This window comes from Akebia trifoliata, chromosome 13 (genome assembly GCF_017979445.1).
Source record: "Akebia trifoliata isolate Shusen 1 chromosome 13, ASM1797944v1, whole genome shotgun sequence".
In the NCBI taxonomy this organism is placed as follows: Eukaryota; Viridiplantae; Streptophyta; class Magnoliopsida; order Ranunculales; family Lardizabalaceae; genus Akebia; species Akebia trifoliata.
In genome coordinates this window covers 11,473,410-11,492,068 of record NC_141387.1, presented here as the reverse complement: position 1 = coordinate 11,492,068, position 18,659 = coordinate 11,473,410, and the positions used below count along the sequence as shown (strand labels likewise).

Here is an 18,659-nt window from a genome sequence, read left to right as displayed (position 1 = left end):
GGAAAATGAAAAAAAGATAATTTTGAAGACAAAATCTTTAATAGGTCTAGAATATATAGTAAAAGTTATTTTAAGTGAGGAGAAATAAAAAAGTCAACAAATTTAATAGGGCCAAGATAAGAAGATTACAATTAACAAGTTAAAAATTAACCTAATGGTACTTAAGTCTTTTTACATGTTATAGAAGATAAAACCCTAATATTTAATAGATCAAATATGAAACGATTATTTACAATTTCGAGGTGGGAATAATATTAAAACGCTCAAACCCTAACCCTAGAGGATGCATTTGAAAATTTTGATTAGAGAAAGCAATGGAGGTCTTAGGGAGGAGTTGGAGGCCTCTAACTACTAGCCTAAGCTCTATCATTCTACTTGAAAGTTTATTGATGATGGACCTGTGGTTCTTTGCTTTATATTTCATCAGGTGATCTTTCGTTATAGTTTATATTTTTTTAGCTCACTCTTCTCTTGTTTCACTTGAATATGTGGAATTTTCATGGAATATCTTTGATCAAGACATGCTTTTATGTGTAAATAATAGATTTCTAACTCATTTTGATTTGCTCTTTTGTTTCATTTACTTGTTGAAATGTTTAATGAAGTGCTCTTTTTTAATGGGTTTGTCAATTTTTTCTAATGCTCCCATTGATTTATGTACATTTCTTTTAGCAGTTCTTTCTTTGGTAACTTACCTATAAACAATACTCTAAAAATTTGTAATATAAAACATTGATCTTTTCCAAAATAAATGTTGATTCATTGAAAACCCATCTCTTGAATTTTACGATTGCTCGGATTCTCTCCCAATAAGTTATTATAATCCTATTTAGTAACAAAAATAAAATTTGTAATTCTTAATTAGAAGATTTATCAAAATATATATTACATAGTATAATCGGGTTGTATTTGATTACGATTCATTAATATTTAATTGAGGACTTTATTGACTTACTTTGTAATTGTATCTTTAGAAAGTGGGCTATAAGGGTTTAGGGATATAACCAATAAAAAAATGGTTTAGAGATTAGGTTGAAAAGAGGGATGGAAAGAACAAGTATTTGGGAGAAATTTTTTTGGAGTGTTTGTCACCCCTTTAAGAGGCCATATCAATAAAATATATTACTATTTATTTTATATATTTTATATACTTATTTTCTTGTTTGCAATAGAATCCATGTTATTCGTTGAGGGGTTTTATTTTTAGTTATCTTTCTCTTCTCCTTCGATATTCCTTTCCAGAAAATATTAGGTTCCTTTTGACCACTCTTCTCTTGTTTAACTTGAATTTCACTTTATATGTCATTCTTTTATTATCCTTGATATTTGTTGAAAGATAAAGATATATTAGGATACCCTTTCTATGTAAAATCTAGATTTCAAAATTATTTTGATCTGTCTTTTTATTTATTCGATTCCTTAAGATGTTTTATGAAGTCTTTTTTTAATGAATACTTCAAATTTTCTTCTTCAGTACTCCCATTGCTTTATTGTTATTTTTTGATCATTGTTGTCTTTTTTTTTGTTTTGTTTTATGTTCTTCTTTGTTTGGGCACTTTGCTCCAACAATTCTCTAAAAAATTATCTTATGGTTAACATTGATCTTTTCTGAAAGAAATGTCAATTGATTGAAAATCCATCTCTTAAATTTTAAATTTCTTGAATTAGTTTTGTCTCTAGCACATGACATAAGGCCCTTATTTAGCACCTAAAACAAATTAGTATTTATTATAAGATTTATAGTAAAATACATATTATATAATGATGTGGTTCTATTTGATTTTTATTCTTAAAATTTCATTGAAGATGTGACTGGTTTACACTTTAATCATATCTTTGGGAAGTAAGCTATAAGGGTCTAGGGATATATACGTTGAAAAGAAAAAAGAAAAAAAATAAATGTTTGGGATAAATCCTTTTGAAAGTTTTATGACCCCTCCAAGAGGCCAGATGTATGGAGGCTAGCCCCTCGAAGTGGTCATATATAACGATAAAATATATTAGTAACTTTTTATATCTTTATTTTTAATTTAAGGTTCTTAAAACTCATTACAGTACATTATTAAGGGTTTCTAATTTTCTTGATGTGTCTTTGTTTCCCTCTTTGTCTAGACAACCAATAACTAAATAAATTAAAAAAGTTAAAAAAAATTAGAACATGTAATCTTTTCAACGAAACAACTCTATAAGTATTTTTTTTAGAGACAAAAATAATCCCCAATTAGATCTTATTAAAAGTGAGTGTCATTATTATCATTAGAAAAGTCCTATCATACAAATTAGGGGTTAGTCACATTCCTTTATTTACATCTGTTTATAACAATAGTGTTTTCGGTTGATAAAAGTATTTGTTCTCACTACTTAAAAAATAGCATTAAACATATATTCCACTTTTTAAATGGTCCTTTGTTATAAATTTCTTTAATGAATAAACATAAAAAGAAGCTAAACTAAGAATTAGAGTGAACTAGTTAGACTTCTTGAATAACTAAAATATGATTTCACAAAATGATAAGTTTCTATGAACACATCTAATTTTTGTATTTGGCTTGATTGATGTGATGTGATTTGTTTTTCTCATTTCTTTTTTATTTTGATATGTAGGAACAATTTACTATAATGATCTACTCCCTCCGTATTTTGGTTTTTGCAAGAGAGCTTTCAAATGAGGTGAATACAATTTTCTTTTCTATCATTTATCTTATTCTTATTTTTATTATATTTTCTACTTGCCATCACTTGTTTGTCTTTCACTGACTGTAGCTTTAAATTTTTATATTTGTCTATCAAGAGTTCCTTCCAAATGATTCGAGTAAAATTTTCTTTTCTGTGCTTTTTGAAATCTATGGCTTGCTCTAACAACTTATTCTTTTCCCCAAGAATGAGTTGTCTTCAATCCTTCCTTAATCCTGCAATGTCATATGGGGTGTACTTGTTTTCTTCCCATTAATTTAGAAATAAAATAAAATGGAGTAGCTACTAACACTTTTAAGGAAACACAAGCAACAATCGTATTGCCCAAACACAATATTGAAGAAGGGAATTGGGAGTTGGTAAAGAAATGAGTGCTCTTAGCAAGAGTTGAAGATTAGGGTATTTTAGTCATTTTTGGTAGTCTATAACAGAAGACCATGCTCTTATTAGGTTTGTCATTAGTTTGAAAACAAAAGGGCGAATCTGAATCATTTAACTGAATATGTGGAGGTTTGTCATCAATTTCACAACACGAAGGGGCAAGGATGAATAAGGAGGAAGTAAAGAGATGTGAGGAGTAAAGGGCTAAGAGGAAGTGTTCGCCTCGATTCTCTTGTGTTTTATGACATTGAATGAATTCATGTTGAGATGTAAGGTTACTTTGAACAAATAAATTAAAAACCATTTTCTTTGTTTGTCAAAGATCAAAAACAAAATTTAAAATGCTTATAATTTAAATGGGAGAGTTAAAATAAGATAGAAAAATTTATTGGAGACATGGATTCACCTAGAGTAGAAACAAATATGATTGACTTAATTGCAAACCTCTTTTGAAAACTTAACCTAAGAACATGCTAATGTCACCTAGGTTGGAAGATTTAACTTTAAAATCAAGAAAGGGATATTTAAAACTAGGATTCCGTCACTCATAACTAAGAATCCCTACTACTCATTACCTGATTTAGCCATAAACCTTCTTGATTCTTATATAAGTACAGTCTATCTAAGTCGAGCATTAAGGGTGAAAGGGTTTATCTAAGAATTTGATCCATAGGAGTTGGATGAACCTTGATGTGAATCCATTAAACATTAACATAGAAACAAGCGGAAAACAATGAAATAAATAAAAATAAAACTTGATCTAGGCTTCTCCACCTCCCCAATGGATGGAGAACTATTCTAACATCATTGCGAGACAAATAGAAAGAGTAAAGGAGAATAGGATTCCTTCCATTGACAAATTAATTATTACACACTCTTTCTCTCTCAAATTGTTTAGAAATTACAAAGAAATTAAACATAATTTAATTGATGAAGAAAACCTAAAGAAAAACTAAGGTGGAAGGAACAACTTACAATGGACTTTGGGTTCTATTTATTGGCAATTCTTAGTTTCTAAAGGATCTGGTACATGTAATCTTGAGGAACCAAAGCATGGTAATGTAATTTTATCCTGATTAATGACCCTTCCACCGTGGTACAGTTGGGGGTCCACTATTGGACGATGAAGGTGTGTTGGAAATGATTGTTTTTTGGTCCACTTCTCTCTTATTTTCTCTAGATTGCTCTGATGTGTTTGAATTGCTCTAGTGTGTTCATAATTGATCTTCTAATTTCAAGCCTGCACAATCAAACACACGATCATTAAATTTTTTTAGATTTTTCAATTATTTATGTTATTTATGCAATTATGCTTATTTAATATGATAAAACATGTAAAGTGATGTCATAAGGCATATTCAAGATTATTTTTTAATTATAGTACGAAAGTGGTTAGGAGTAAAACAAATGCCCTAATAAAACATATTAAAATCAGTGTTTTAATACACTCATCACACCCCAAATCTAAACTTTACTAGTCCCTAAAAAAATAAGAACAGACAAGTAAAGAAAAAGCTGCCACTTTCATAAGCCTCTCAACTACATTTAGGAAATGAAGCAAGCCCTTAAACTCATAGTGGATGAGTTTGACTTGTGAGGTTTTGTAGTGGATGCCCTTGATCAGTGGGTTGCGGATCCATTTTTTGGAGTTTGGGAGTCGCCACCTAGTTTTACAGTCTAGGAATCGAAATATGACTCAAAATTGAAAAAATGTATTAATCTATGAAAAGAAAGGGTCCGGGGATCACGTTACGGAATCGGAAGGTGTTAAGCACCGATCCCGCCTAGCAAACGCTGGTCTTTACTTTTCCCAAAAATTATTACATTGCTAAAAACGACCGAAAAATAAAATAAAAAACCTAACTTACCCGCGTGATTGTGACAATTAGTTCTCTCAGAGCTGACAGAGAGCATCCTCGTGTGAGTTTTCTTTCTTTTTCTCCATTACAAGATCCGCTTTTGATCACCAAGATGAGGTACTTTCCTCCTAGATCTGAGTATTTTCTAAATGTTCTAGGTGTTTTGAAGGTTTCTAAGTATTTTTTGAGGAATTCTGAGTGTTTTTTTAGTACAAAACAGGATTTGGGTGTTAGGTAGGGAGTTGGGACTTCAGATTTAGGGTTTTGGGAAGGTTGGGGAGAGTTTTTGACCTATCTTTCCTAGGATTTTTCTTGACCTGTGAGATTGGATTGTGGAAGCTCCTATTTATAGAGTTTTTTGGGAGCCTTTTAGTTTGACTAGGTTTCTTTTAGATAAGGTGAATTAGGTTTAATTAGAATTTTAAATTAGGGTTTCCATTCATACGTACAATGAAAGAATATTTTTTTAGTATTTTTGGAGAATCACCCTGATTATATTTTAATTCTTTAGGACCCCAAATGGAGGGGCCTTCTAATATATATCAAGTGGGTCCCACTTGAATAAATGGGCCCCACTTGAATAAATGGGCCACCACTTAAAATTTGGCTCATGGGCTTAATTAAATATTTTATTTGTTTAAAATTTTAAATTTAATTTATTAAGATTTCAATTTACGTTTATTAATGTTTTAATTATTAATTTTAAAATTTTAAAATTTTAAATTTTTAGAATTGAAAAATTATTGTTTCGCCCTCAAAAAGGGTATCTGCGTTTTGAAGTCATTTTTTGATTTTTTGGGATGTTTTGAAATCACTTTTTCATAAGGAATTCAATGGGAGTAACAGTTTGTGTCAGTTATTGGTTTTCGGCTTGAAATGGTCGTGGACCCTATGAGGGGTATTTTCATAATTTTGTCAAATTTGGTGAAAATTGGCGAAACAGTTTATTTGATTTTAATTTGTTGTTTTATGTGTTCGAAAATGTTTTCCTAAGTGTAACGTAGGCTCTAGGGATGTTTTGATGTTAGGGATATTTTAGTAATTTAATCAATTTATAGTGATTTTTTTCGTAAAACTTCTTTTTGTCTCAAAATGATTTTGGGTCATATTTTCTAACGTAGCGTAGTTTCTAAATTTTTGTTCGCTTGAGATATCTTATTTGAATTTCTGAAATATATCTAGTAACAAATAAAAAACATTGGAATATTCATCTATCATTGGGAATCATCACAATCGGGTTGACGAGTTGATTAATCAGACGAGTACGAAAATGGGGTGTCTACAACAATGCACTAGCTATTTTTCAATGATGTATGGTGAGTATATTTTCAGACATGATAAAAATATATTTCGAAGTGTTCATGGATGATTTTTTAGTATTCAGATTAAGTTTTGAAAAATGTCTCCATCACTTGACTTCGGTCATCTTACGCTGTAAAGAAGTCAACCTAGTACTTAATTGGGAAAAATGCTATTTTATGGTAATATTTGAAATTGTGCTAGGGCATTGTGTTGCAAAAGGGATTGAAGTAGATACAATGATGGTAGGTTTAATTGAAAAGTTACTACCTCTTAAGATTGTCAAAGAAATTATGTAATTCCTAGGTCATGCAGGTTTCTACCATAGATTTGTTAAATTTTTTAAAAAGATCTCGAAGTTTATATGTGAACTCTTAGGAAATGATGTTCCTTTCAACTTCTTAGAGTCATATCTTTTTGCGTTTAAGAAGCTTAAGCCCGATTTAACCTCGGCACCCATAATTTAACCTCTAAATTAGAATATTCCATTTGAGGTTATGTGTGATACTTCGAATTATACGATAGGCATTATTTTGGGTCAGTGAATCAATAAACATCCTCACATTATCCAATACGCTAGTAAATCCTTGGTGATACCTAGCTTAACTACTCTACAACAGAGAAGGAAATATTAGTAGTGGTTTATATTATTGATAAATTTCACCCTTACCTAATAGGATCGAAAATCATGGTCTGCATAGACCATGCTGCTTTGAAATAACTTCTGTTTAAGAAGGATGCTAAAGCAAGGTTAATCCATTAGATTTTGTTCTTGTAAGAGTTTAATCTCGAAATCCGAGACAAAAAAAGATGCAGAAAATGTCGTAGTTGATCACTTATCTAGGATTGTTATTGAGTCGTTTGAGGGATTTTTATCCATTTCTAAATCCTTTCCTAATGAGCAACTTATGCAAATCTCCAATTTTAACATTCTGTGGTATGCTAATATTATCAACTACCTAGTTATAGGTCAATTGCCAGTCTCAATGACTAGTCAAGAGAAACTCTGTTTCCTTTCGAAAGCCAAATGATTTTTCTAGATGAATCATACTTATTTAAATATTGTCTCGACCAAATTATTAGACATTGTGTTCCAACCTATGAGTAAGCCAATGTCTTAGAGTTTTATCATAATCATGCCTATGGTGGTCACTTTATTGGAAAGAACTGCTACAAAAATTTTGCAGTGTGATTTTTTCTGGCTGACTATTTTTCGAGATGCCCATGATTTTAGAAAATTATGTAGTCGATGTCAAAAACTTAGAAACCTTTTCAAGAGAAATGAAATGCTATAGATTTTATAGGGTCCTTTCCTATCTCTCACGGTAACTAGTATATTCTCGTTGTAGTTGATTACCTATTCAAATGGGTAGAAGCTGTGGCATGTAAAATGAACGATCACAAGGTGGTGATCAACTTTGTCAAGGAGACCATTTTAGTAATATTTGGTACTCCGCGAGCTGTCATAAGTGAGCGTAGCCTACATTTCTACAATAAAATCGTTGCATCATTGATGAGGAAATACCTCATAACTCATAAAATTTCAATATCTTACCATCCACAAACATGTGGACAGGTAGACATTTCTAACAGGAAAATCAATACCATTCTAGAGAAAATAATCAATCTTTCACGTAAAGATTGGTCTTTGAGATTAAATGACGTATTATGGATTTATCAAACTACTTTCAAAACACCAATAGGGTTGTCTCCCTATCGATTAGTTTTTAGCAATGTCATTCATCTCCTTGTAGAACTTGAGCATCGAGCATATTGGACGATCAAGCGCCCCAACTTTGATCTTGATAAAGCCGGTGAATATCGCAAGTTACAACTTGATGAATTAGAAGAGATCAGAACTGAATGTTATGATTGTGCTAAACGCTATAAAGAGCATACAAAATTATATCACGATGAACACATTCATCGATGAAATTTCGAACCTGATCAAAGAGTTTTGTTCTACAACAACAAACTCCACCTTTATTCAGGAAAGCTCAAATCTCGTTGGACTGGTCCTTTTATCATCTAAATAATTTACCACCATGGTGTTGTTGGAGTCCTTAATCCTAAGGACGGATCCACTTTCAAAGTGAATGGTCAATGCCTCAAACCGTATCTCGAGCGTATACCCCTAGAAGAAGTTCTTCTTTTCGATGAACAGATTTATTAGGATTAATATGGTTTTCATCTAGTTGAAGACGTTAAACTTAGCACTTTTAGGAGGTAACCCATTCTTTATTATTTTTGTTTTAAATAGATTTAGAAGTTTTTGGATGACTACTACATTTTTTCGCTACAATTAAGCCTAGAACTTGGCTATTTCTCTCATCGAGAATAGTTATCGGTTTAGAACCAAAGTGGTAGGTTCTAAAACAAAAACCATACTTGGTCTCTTATGTTTAGGGTCGCACAAAACTTAACAGAAATGAATGGTCTACTTGTCAATAGGTTTCCCTCTTGCTGGCCCTCTTCAAATAGTCATCGACAAATCAGAATGGAATATCCTATGCACCCAAGCTTTACGTGCTAAAAATTGACGAGTTAATCCCTTATCATGTTAAGCGATATTCTCAACTATCTTCCCATCCAAAACTTGTAGGAACTAGTAATTTTTTTTTACTTAGATTCTTTTTTAGTAGGTAATTAGTGTTTATTTCATTTTAGGATTAGTTTTAGTTTAATGATATTCCTTAGATTCAATGGTACTTTTGGAATTTCCCATCAACCCTAGCATCAAATAACAAGTCCTAATCTCTAACTCATCTTCTCCATCTTCCATTTACAAATTTGTCCAAATCAGCATCTATCAAAGATCCAATTTACAGATCTCCCTTCTTAGTTGTGTTCGTGTAAATCTAAAGTAACCAACGCAGTCAACATCAAGTTGCGATTAGATCGTAGTTATTGGGTTTGCAAATTCATCACCTTCACTACGTCGTAGTCATCCTATCACTAATCATCATCAGATTTCAGACAGTCAATCGTTTTTCCCTCTTGATTGTAGTAGTACTTATGGTTTCATCCAAACAAACTATTTTTGATGAGTTTATTTTATGTCCTTACTTTCAGGATAACAATGGATCGTGATTTCGCGAGACCATCACTGAGTAAGGGTGAAGCAATTTGTTTTACATCGATTCTAAAGTTTAGTGCAAGGAATTGGTGAGAGAAATTTACGTTTTCGTATTTTCGGGCAATCCAGTCATTCCATTGTTTGCAATTGAGTTCTATGGCATCACACTCGCTATTGGTTTTGAAGATATCAGTGTGATATTAGGAATTGGAGAGGTCGATGATGGAACTTGCTAGATGTGTTATCCATTTGTAGTCACGACGTATCAACGAGAGGAGTGGAGGATTACTATCAAAAAGCTTTCAAGCTAATTAATATCTTTGTTGGTAATGGGCGACATCTAACATCTTGGGGATGCAGAACAATATTTTGCTTTTTCACAAAGCACATGTACATCATGCACGCGATCCAGACCAATGATCCAACTTCTAACGTGTCCCGTCTTATGTCAGAAACTCTAATTGATGCCTGCGTCAAGTCGAAGAAGGATCATTCGCTAGACTTCCCACAATTAGTCTACCAAATTCTTGAGAAACGGACGGGAATGCCAGTGGTAGTGCTAGCACCCCAAGACAAGATAGTCCAACTTTACGAATTCAAAGGTGCATTGTCTTTTGTAGAATGTGCCCTAGGTTTATGGTGATCGATACCAGAACACTTTGAGGAGCATGGAAGCCCTCATAGTTATAAATGCTTAGGATAAGAATTTGATGAGGCTGAAGCGAGCAAAGCTAGATCATCTAGTCCAGATTTTGAGGACACATCCTTTTTGGATGAGGTCAAACCACACCCCCTGCAAAAGGCATTTACAAAATTTTTCAAGGGGATGGGTAAGATGTAAAGAGGATAGAAGACTTTAGAGCGATGACTTGATGTAGCTGAACAACGCGAGAGAGTGAGAGAATTCGAGACAGTCATTGCTAGAGGCATATCTCGAAAGGATTAGATGCTTGATTAGATGTTTTCATTCGGAGTTTTTATTAGTTTTTTATGCTATTAGGTTTACTTTACCTTGTTTAGTAGTTGTGTTATTTGAATGCTGTACTATCCATATTTTGTTCTAAAAATAGTTTTTGATTACAGTATTTTTTAGAAATTTTTTTTTCATAATTATTTTATTTTGTGTTAGTTTATATTGTGTAGGTTGAAAATACTGGTGTGTGTTTTTCCAAAATAGTTTAGGAACCAATTACTTAGACTATGATCATAGTATTTTTCGTGGTGCTTTTGGCATCATACAACATGATCACGATTAATATGACAAATGTAATCGATTCTGCGATAATGGTGTGTGGTATGTTGTCTCATTTCAGAGGACATTTGTGTTAATATCAGAAGACTGTAGGATCATTTTTTAGGTGTTATCCAACTTGCTTCATTTCCTATTGTCCCTTTTAGTTTTGTATTTGCATGTGCATATTAAAATATTGAAGACAATATTATGTTTAAGTTTGGGGGTGTTTCCACCTAGTTTTTTCTATTGAAAAATCATAAAAATTAAAAAATTAAATTTTTTTTTGATAACTTTGTTGTATTTTGTTCAAGATTTTATAGCTTGTATCTTTAAGTACTTAGTTAAAAACACTAAATCAATCTTTGATTAGAAGTTTTGATTTGAAGTCTCCATTCATATTTCTCTTAGGCAAGAGTTAGAAAAAAATTACCTTTCGTTTATAGTTACTACTAATAAAGTTACCAAGAGTCTAGGTTGAATTGAGTGAACTTGTTACTTTCTTTCTACCTAGAGTATAAGAAAAAATTGGGATTTGATGAACTTTAACTTCTCTATTCATTTGGTTGCGAATTAAAAGAAAAATATAACTGGGTTGAATATGTCTTGAACAACAACTATTGAATTAGACTGGGTACTTTGAAAAGAGCTACCTACTTTTTTTAGAAAAAAAAAAAAAAAAAAAAAAAAAAAAGATCCCTTGAAACAAAAATAAATATTCAAAAGAATCAAAGTTAAAAAGTTTAGAGCTTTAGTAGGGTGAAAGCCATCAAGTGTAAAAATGTGACTATAATGGAACATCATAGATATTAAAGTGAGCATTCACACTTCTCACTATCCTAGATAAGATGCTAAGTTTAGAATTATACCAAAGTATTTCAGATTACTTAGAAGGTTAAAATTTACTCAAGGAAATCGAATCTCTAAAGTTTATAAGTTAGAATCACTATATCTTAGAGGTCAACTTCAGTTTATGTTTTGTCATAAAGAAATAAGAGTTCCAACTCTATACCAGATATTACTTTCAAATGACTGACAAATCTTAGAATAACTTATGCTTTTAGATATAAGTGTTGATTTTGACCATTATTACTTCAAAAGTTATTTCAAATTTTGTTGGTACATTCTCTGCAAATCCCCATGAGTCAAACTAGTCCACTAGGGGTAACCTAATAGCTTAAGGACTTATTGCATTCGTTAAATGCGGTCGAGATGCCTGTGAAAGTGATAATTTTATTGTTTAAAGGACTAGAAAAAGATAAGTTTGAAGGTGTAATCAATGTCTTAAAACACTAATTTATCCATACTTTTCCCAATTATTTATCACGATTTTCGTCCTTATTTCATTAGATTAGGTAAATAAGTATGTTAAGCCTCAAATTATCACATTTCATGTTATACCATGTAAATTAGGCTTAATTACACAAAATAATTGTAAATATCGAAAAACTAATAGCATGTGTTCACTTAAACAAGAGTGCACTGCAATCAGGAAGTCAAATCAAGCAACTAGTCAAAAAATGAGATCTGAAGGTGTCTAGAGCAACGTAACGTAGTCCACCTCAATTGGATCGCCCAAGAATTTCTCTTATTTGCTTCGCATGTGAGATTATATGCAATAGTGATGACGACTATATTTGGATCATTCAAGAACACCTCAAGTCTATAAATAGATCATTTTCCCAATTAGGAAAAAGTCCTTGGGCTCTTGTCCCTTCTCTTCTTCTCCCCAATGTCCTTGGCATTTTCTCTGTAATTTTCATTTTTTAGTTAAGTTTTATTTTAGTAACTTTTGTAATTCATCAAAGAGATAATGTATCTTGGTTATCATGAATACAAGTGTTATTTCTTTTACTTTCTTTTATATCCTTGCCATGAAAATAAGTTAGATTCCTTCTATTAGTGAGAGGAGGAAGCCTAGGAACAAACTTTAATTTTGTATTATTTCTTTATCCTTTTATATTCTTTATAATGTTTATATGATTTACTTCAAGGTTTTATCCAACTCTTGTGGGTCAAAGCTTTAGTTGAATCTCTACACCTTATATGCTTAACTTAGGTGTTTTATGCTTAAATAAAATCAAGATATAATATGCTTAAATTAGATATTTGGTAGTAGGGACTTCATACATTAGTGAGTGAATGAGTTCTAACTACAGTATTTCTCAAAAAGCTTTATGCCATATCTTCCAACTCAAGGAGCTCACACCAAGCCTTTGTAGTTGAGCGCAAAAAAAGATAAAGTCAAATACAGTTTTATGTGCTAATCCTAGGTTACTTTAATCACTAATATATGTTTTATTTTTTATGTACTGAGTATAATTTCTTCTATCATTTTAATTTCTAGCAACATTTTATTCCCTATTTTGTCTCATAAAAATATAAAAACAAGTTTTACAACTTAGATTAACGTCATTTCTTGCTAATTTGGTAACATCTCCCCTTTCTTTTGGGTTCGATCCCTCACTTGACCACAAGTTAAGGAGAGTATAACTATTAATTTCTGATGAGATGATAATGACGACATCAGACCTGATAGTCGTTGATATTTCAATTTACATTGCTTACAAGTAAAGCACCTACTCACATAATCTACATGATCTCTCTTCATCCCTAGCCACAAGAAGTATCTCTAAAGATCCTTATACATCTTTGTACCTCTTGGAGGAATTGAGTAGCTTGATTTGTGTGCCTCACTAAATATATCTACCCCCAACTGATCATCTAGAGGTATCTATAATCTTTGTCGAAATCTGAGACTCTTACTAGTATCTATATTCTAGTCTTAGTTTTCTTTGTTGTCCAATCCCAGTTAATATTCTGTTGAATATGCATCCAATATCTGAAGTTCCCTAATGCTTGTAACTAATGAATTCTAAATCCTCATTGTGGCCAAGTAATTATGTTGTCCCCTGACATCATCTGGTGTATCAAACACAAACTCCACCACTATTTATAACATCTACCACTCCTGCATCATCATATGTGTTAACACGTTCCCATCTTTTAAGTATGTCTGCTACTACATTCGTCTTGTTCGGGTGATAGTCTAATGCAAAATCTTAGTCCTTTAAATACTCCATCCAGTATCTTTGTCTCGTGTTAATATGTACTTAAGGCTCTTGTGATAAGAAAATATTTCGAATGTTTCGCCGTAAATGTAGTATCTCTAAATCTTTAGGGCAAAAACAATATATGTCAGTTCTAAGTTGTGGGTTGGGTAATTCTTCTCGTATATCTTCAACTTCCTACATGCCTAGGATACGACTTTCCTGTTTTGTATCAACACACATACCAAACCTATCCCAGATGCATTTGTGTAAATAATCAACTACTTTCCAACAGTTGGTGATATCAAACTTGACGTTCTTTTGAGTCAACTATGTTAAAGGTGTTGCAAGGGTGGAAAAAACCATAATGAATCTTTTGTAATATCTGGTCATTTAAAAAGGTTTTTGATCTTTGTAATCGTCTTCAATTGCTTCCAGTTTAATACTGCTTCTACCTTAGTAGGGTTTACTAAAATTCCTTCTTTTGATACCATGTGCTCGAAAAATTTCACCTCAGGTAGTCAGAATTCACATTTGCTAAATTTTCCATTCAACTCAAGCTCCCTTAAAGTCTGAAGCGTGGTACTCAAATGCCCTTCCCTCGACTAAGAGTAGATCAAGAGGCATCATTAGATACTCCATAAATGCTTTGTGCATGAAATCCATTATTCGGTGTAGATTATGAATCAAAATAAAAAAAATAAAGTTTACCTTGGCAAGCAATGATCGATCCACAGAGACAACATTGATTCGATAATTCTTTTATTTCAAACCCGTTTCAGATTTACGTAAACAAATTAAAAATAAATTTTGAAAATAAAACTATCTAGAAAGAAAATAAAATAAAATATTTAAACCACTATGGAGGAGTTTAGATTGATCTAATCTACCATTTTCAAGTTCTCCTAATATCTTAACTATCATCTATTTGTCTCGAGCCACTAAACAAAAGTAATGTTTGTAGATCAGAAAATTAATCAGTTATATTAAAAAGGGATTTCAATTTATGTGATAAACTTATTAAGTCAAAATTATAAGATAAATATAAAATGTTTAATGTGAAGTATGGTTCATATTGAACTAATCAAAGTATAGACCATCAAAATTATAGAACAGTTAATATTATTTTCGATAATTTTTACTTAAGAGTTCTGACAATAGAACAATGAAACATTATTATAAAAGCAATAAAGATAGATTAAAATAAAATTTCTTAGGCTTCCTCATTAGATTTAACGGAGGTTTAGCTTATAGTTATCATGAGAACAGTAAAATAAAGATAAAAGAAAGAGAGCATTGAGATGAGAGAATAGAAAAAGGTTTTTTTTTTATTGATCTTGCTTCTGAAACAGGTAGAATTCGCCCTGAGTACAAAACTTCTACTTTAAACAAAAATTAAAAGAAAAATAAGTGAAAGAGAATTCCTAATTTTCTAGATATCCTTAAGCTCTGGTCTGGTCTCCTATCTATAGAGACAAAATTAGGGTTTTTAGGGTTGGAATCTTTTTGTAAACACAACTTCCAAACCCTAATTCAATATGAATTTTCTTCAGTCGCTAAAGTTCTACATAAATTTTGAGGTATTTTTCATCGATGTTACGACTCCGCTCATGTTGACCAAGGCACCGTGATCCATATGGGCCTAATTGATCTAGGTCTTGGTTAGCTTGTTTTATTTGGATCTTGGATCATTGTGAATTCTTCGGATTTTCTGATATATTTATGAAATTTTGTGACTTTTTCCTGTTATAGGAAAATAATAATAATTAGTTCCCAGAATATATCATTTTATTGAAATCAACTATTATTTGGGACTAATAATGAATTATATCTAATAACGGGATTTATTATATAGTTTACCCGTAAAGTTTATGTAATTAGGATTCTAGAAACCACTTTCTAGATCTTGATCACACCCCCAAACTTAGATTTTGCAAGTCTTGAGTAAAAGTAAAGTAAAAATTTAAAGTACAAATCATTTTCGTAGGTTACACGACTGCATTTAACGAATGCAACAAACTCTTAAACCCCTAGTAAATAAGTTTGATTCATAAGGATTTGTAGTGAATATACCCACAAAATTCCAACACTTTAGGCAAATATCAAAATCAAAATCAAAACATGTAAGGTGAAATAATGACATTTCACAAATTAGTCATAGGTCTTTTACATTTGAGCAAAATTTTAATTTTGCATTCTCCACTTTAGAAAATTTCAAGAATAACTTGGGTGCATGTACAGAATTTTTTAATTTTTTTAAAAGTTAATTCTTTTTGAAGAACAAGATTTTACCTCCTAATTGCTAAGAATGATTGGTTCTACCTAAGTTCTAACTCAATATTAAGCATTCTTTCTGGGATTGTGAAAGGTCTAGATGCTCACTTTAATACCTTTAAGACGTTTTATCTGTGATATTCCAAGTTACTAACTTTTTTTTTTACCATAGATGACTTTCACCCTACTGAAAATATTTTATTTGGCCTCATTGGACTCTTTTCTTTTTACAATTTTTTTTTTAGTTCTAGTCTTTTTGTTTTACTTTGATCTTTTTCACATCTTCTACTTTTTATTTTTCAAATTTTTTGTCACATCACCGTTTTTTTTGGTATTCTATTTCAAAATGCAAGTAGTCATCTTCAAGGTATCTAGTCTAATTCTATGGTTGCTGTACAAGTCATACTAACCCCAGTTCTATTTTTCTTCTAACCAGTCAGCCAAAGGACAAATAAGTCATAGTTCATTAGACTAAGTTTCTCCTAACACTTTAGATAGAGATGGAGGTCAACTTTTATTCCATAAAGTCTTTATTCTTTTGGTGACTCAATCAAAAGTGTCATGAACTTTTCAAAGTAACCTTTTAATTTTCTTAATGAGAAATAAAAAAGAATGCATGATCAAACAAATTTAGGACATGAGCCTGAAATGTGAAATTCGTATGTAATCAATACATAAGTTTGAAGACAATATTTCAAAAGTGTTAAATTGTTTTCTAATATTTTCATGAAAATAACTAGCAATACAATTGTGTTGAAAAATATGCAATGCAATTGTGAGCTAATCCTACCCCCAAATCTAAACGAAATATTATCCCCAATATGAATAAAATCAATAAAGAAAGAGAGAAAATGTTAGATCACACCTAAAATGATTTTGGTATTAATTAGCATTGATGATACAAGTTATCTATAAAGATTTGAACAGTTATAACATAGATAAGATCGATAGAAAATTGAAGAAAAAGAAATCCTACCTACGAAGGAGAAATCACCCAACTAGAAAATTAAAAATATCCTAATCTAAGAAAATACATCTTAATCGAAATCTGAACTTGTAACAGCTTGTGCACTAACACGTGCCTTTTGTTCCTCAATATAAGTCATTATCTGTCTCTACTGTTCAATCAACAATTGCTGACCGGTTTGCAAATCCTTGTAACATTGGTTGACATTCTTGAGTCCCTTAAAAACTTATCCAAAGGCAATACGGTGCCCTTTCTAGGGTATCTGATCAAACCATGAAATGTCTTCAAACTCCAGAGTTGGTGATAGTTCGTCCTCAGGTTGTTGTTCCTCAAATTCTTCTCCTAGGTCCTATAGGCAAGGGGGCATCCGTGTGGCACCCTGCCAAACGCTAACACAAAACCCCATGTCAAATCTCGAGGCACTAGGTGGCTCCTCAAAATTTTGGCAGGGTCTCATCTGTTTATGTTAGCATTCCAAGGCAATCAATTTACACCTGATAAACGACATATAATCCTGTATATATACGTACAAAATATAATACTAGCGGAAACCTATATACATCTAATAATATACGAAAGATCAGAGTGTGGAAGAATAACCAGAATACAGGATTATACAAATTTTCCTCACTCTAACAAAAGTCCTAACGTTCAGAACAAAATCTATAATACTTTTGGACAAATCGACATCACTAGGGGCTATAACCCCAATACTCACCAAGTGACGAACTCTGGCTGTCTATTTGACCCACCAGATGATTCTCACTCGTGCTCTATACCTGCCTCGTCAAACTCTGAATTTGAAACTAAAAAAAATGGAGAAGGAAATGGTGAGTAACAATGGTTACCCAGTAAGGAAGAACACAATTTTGCCAATAACTTCTTCTAACATGAATAAATAAGCATACTAAATCATTTTAAAATCTGCAAAATTTTACAAAAGAAACTACGATTAACTGGTACATATAGCTAGGGATGAGCAACTAAACATTTTAAAACTCACATTACATCGATCAGCAGTACTCACTATAACATTCTTTTTTTTTTATACAAATCTAATTGATCAAATGAAAACATTAAACATACATTTCATTTTATATATCAAAATAAGACAACAGATACATAATACACAATGGTGGAGTAGTAGAATTATAGAGTTGGGATTTACGATAGGATCACTCCCAATCGGGACATGATGTTTCATAATAAAGTATTAGTTCCTGATTTTGTGGCTGGTCGCTGTTTATCACACTTGCGGGACCATTTATCCGGCTCAAGCTGGACGTTTGACGTGACAATAAGCAATGGGTCTCTTTTTGATGTGTCAGAACGTTTAACTACTATAGATTATTAGTGATCACTAACTAATCATTTTTCTATGCCTATCATGCGTGCATGTGATTCCCAAATATATAAACCATTCGTATATGACCACCTTTACATTACAAGTTCACTGGTAAAGATAGAAAGGAATAAACCCGGATTTCAATTGTGACTCCACTCTCATATGCGTCCCATACCACGTATGAGCTTGGTGGTCCTTATCGTACATCCCAGGATAGAACACCACTCCGGATGATATGATGCACTATCCCTTCAGACATTCACAGACTCTTTAACAGCTCACAAAATAGCTATATATATATATATACTTTCATTTGAAAATAAAAGAAAAATTAACAATACAAGATTGAGAATGGATATCAAGTTTCCTACCATGCAAGTGTGGCCACCAGGCCTAAAATAAATAATAGAACAGAAAAGTAAATAGCGCATCGCGCTAATAGAAAGTAAATAAACATGTAACCAGTAACATTCTCCCTGGATA

At 31.9% G+C, this 18,659-nt stretch overlaps 1 protein-coding gene across 2 annotated transcripts in view; it reads left to right on the top strand.

Moving 5' to 3' along the window:
• The first annotated feature begins 266 nt into the window (after positions 1 to 266).
• Positions 267 to 18,659, top strand: part of LOC147387849 (sister chromatid cohesion protein PDS5 homolog C-like) — a 56,239-nt gene continuing 37,846 nt past the window's right edge. Inside the window, exons 1-2 of one of the 2 annotated variants that reach the window (XM_086421467.1) lie at positions 267 to 427; positions 2,605 to 2,670. In XM_086421467.1, the coding sequence (XP_086277593.1) occupies positions 2,620 to 2,670 (51 nt within the window). In that variant the 5' untranslated portion in view covers positions 267 to 427; positions 2,605 to 2,619. The remainder of the gene's footprint in view (positions 428 to 2,604; positions 2,671 to 18,659) is intronic. The other variant, XM_086421468.1, reaches the window with a different exon arrangement.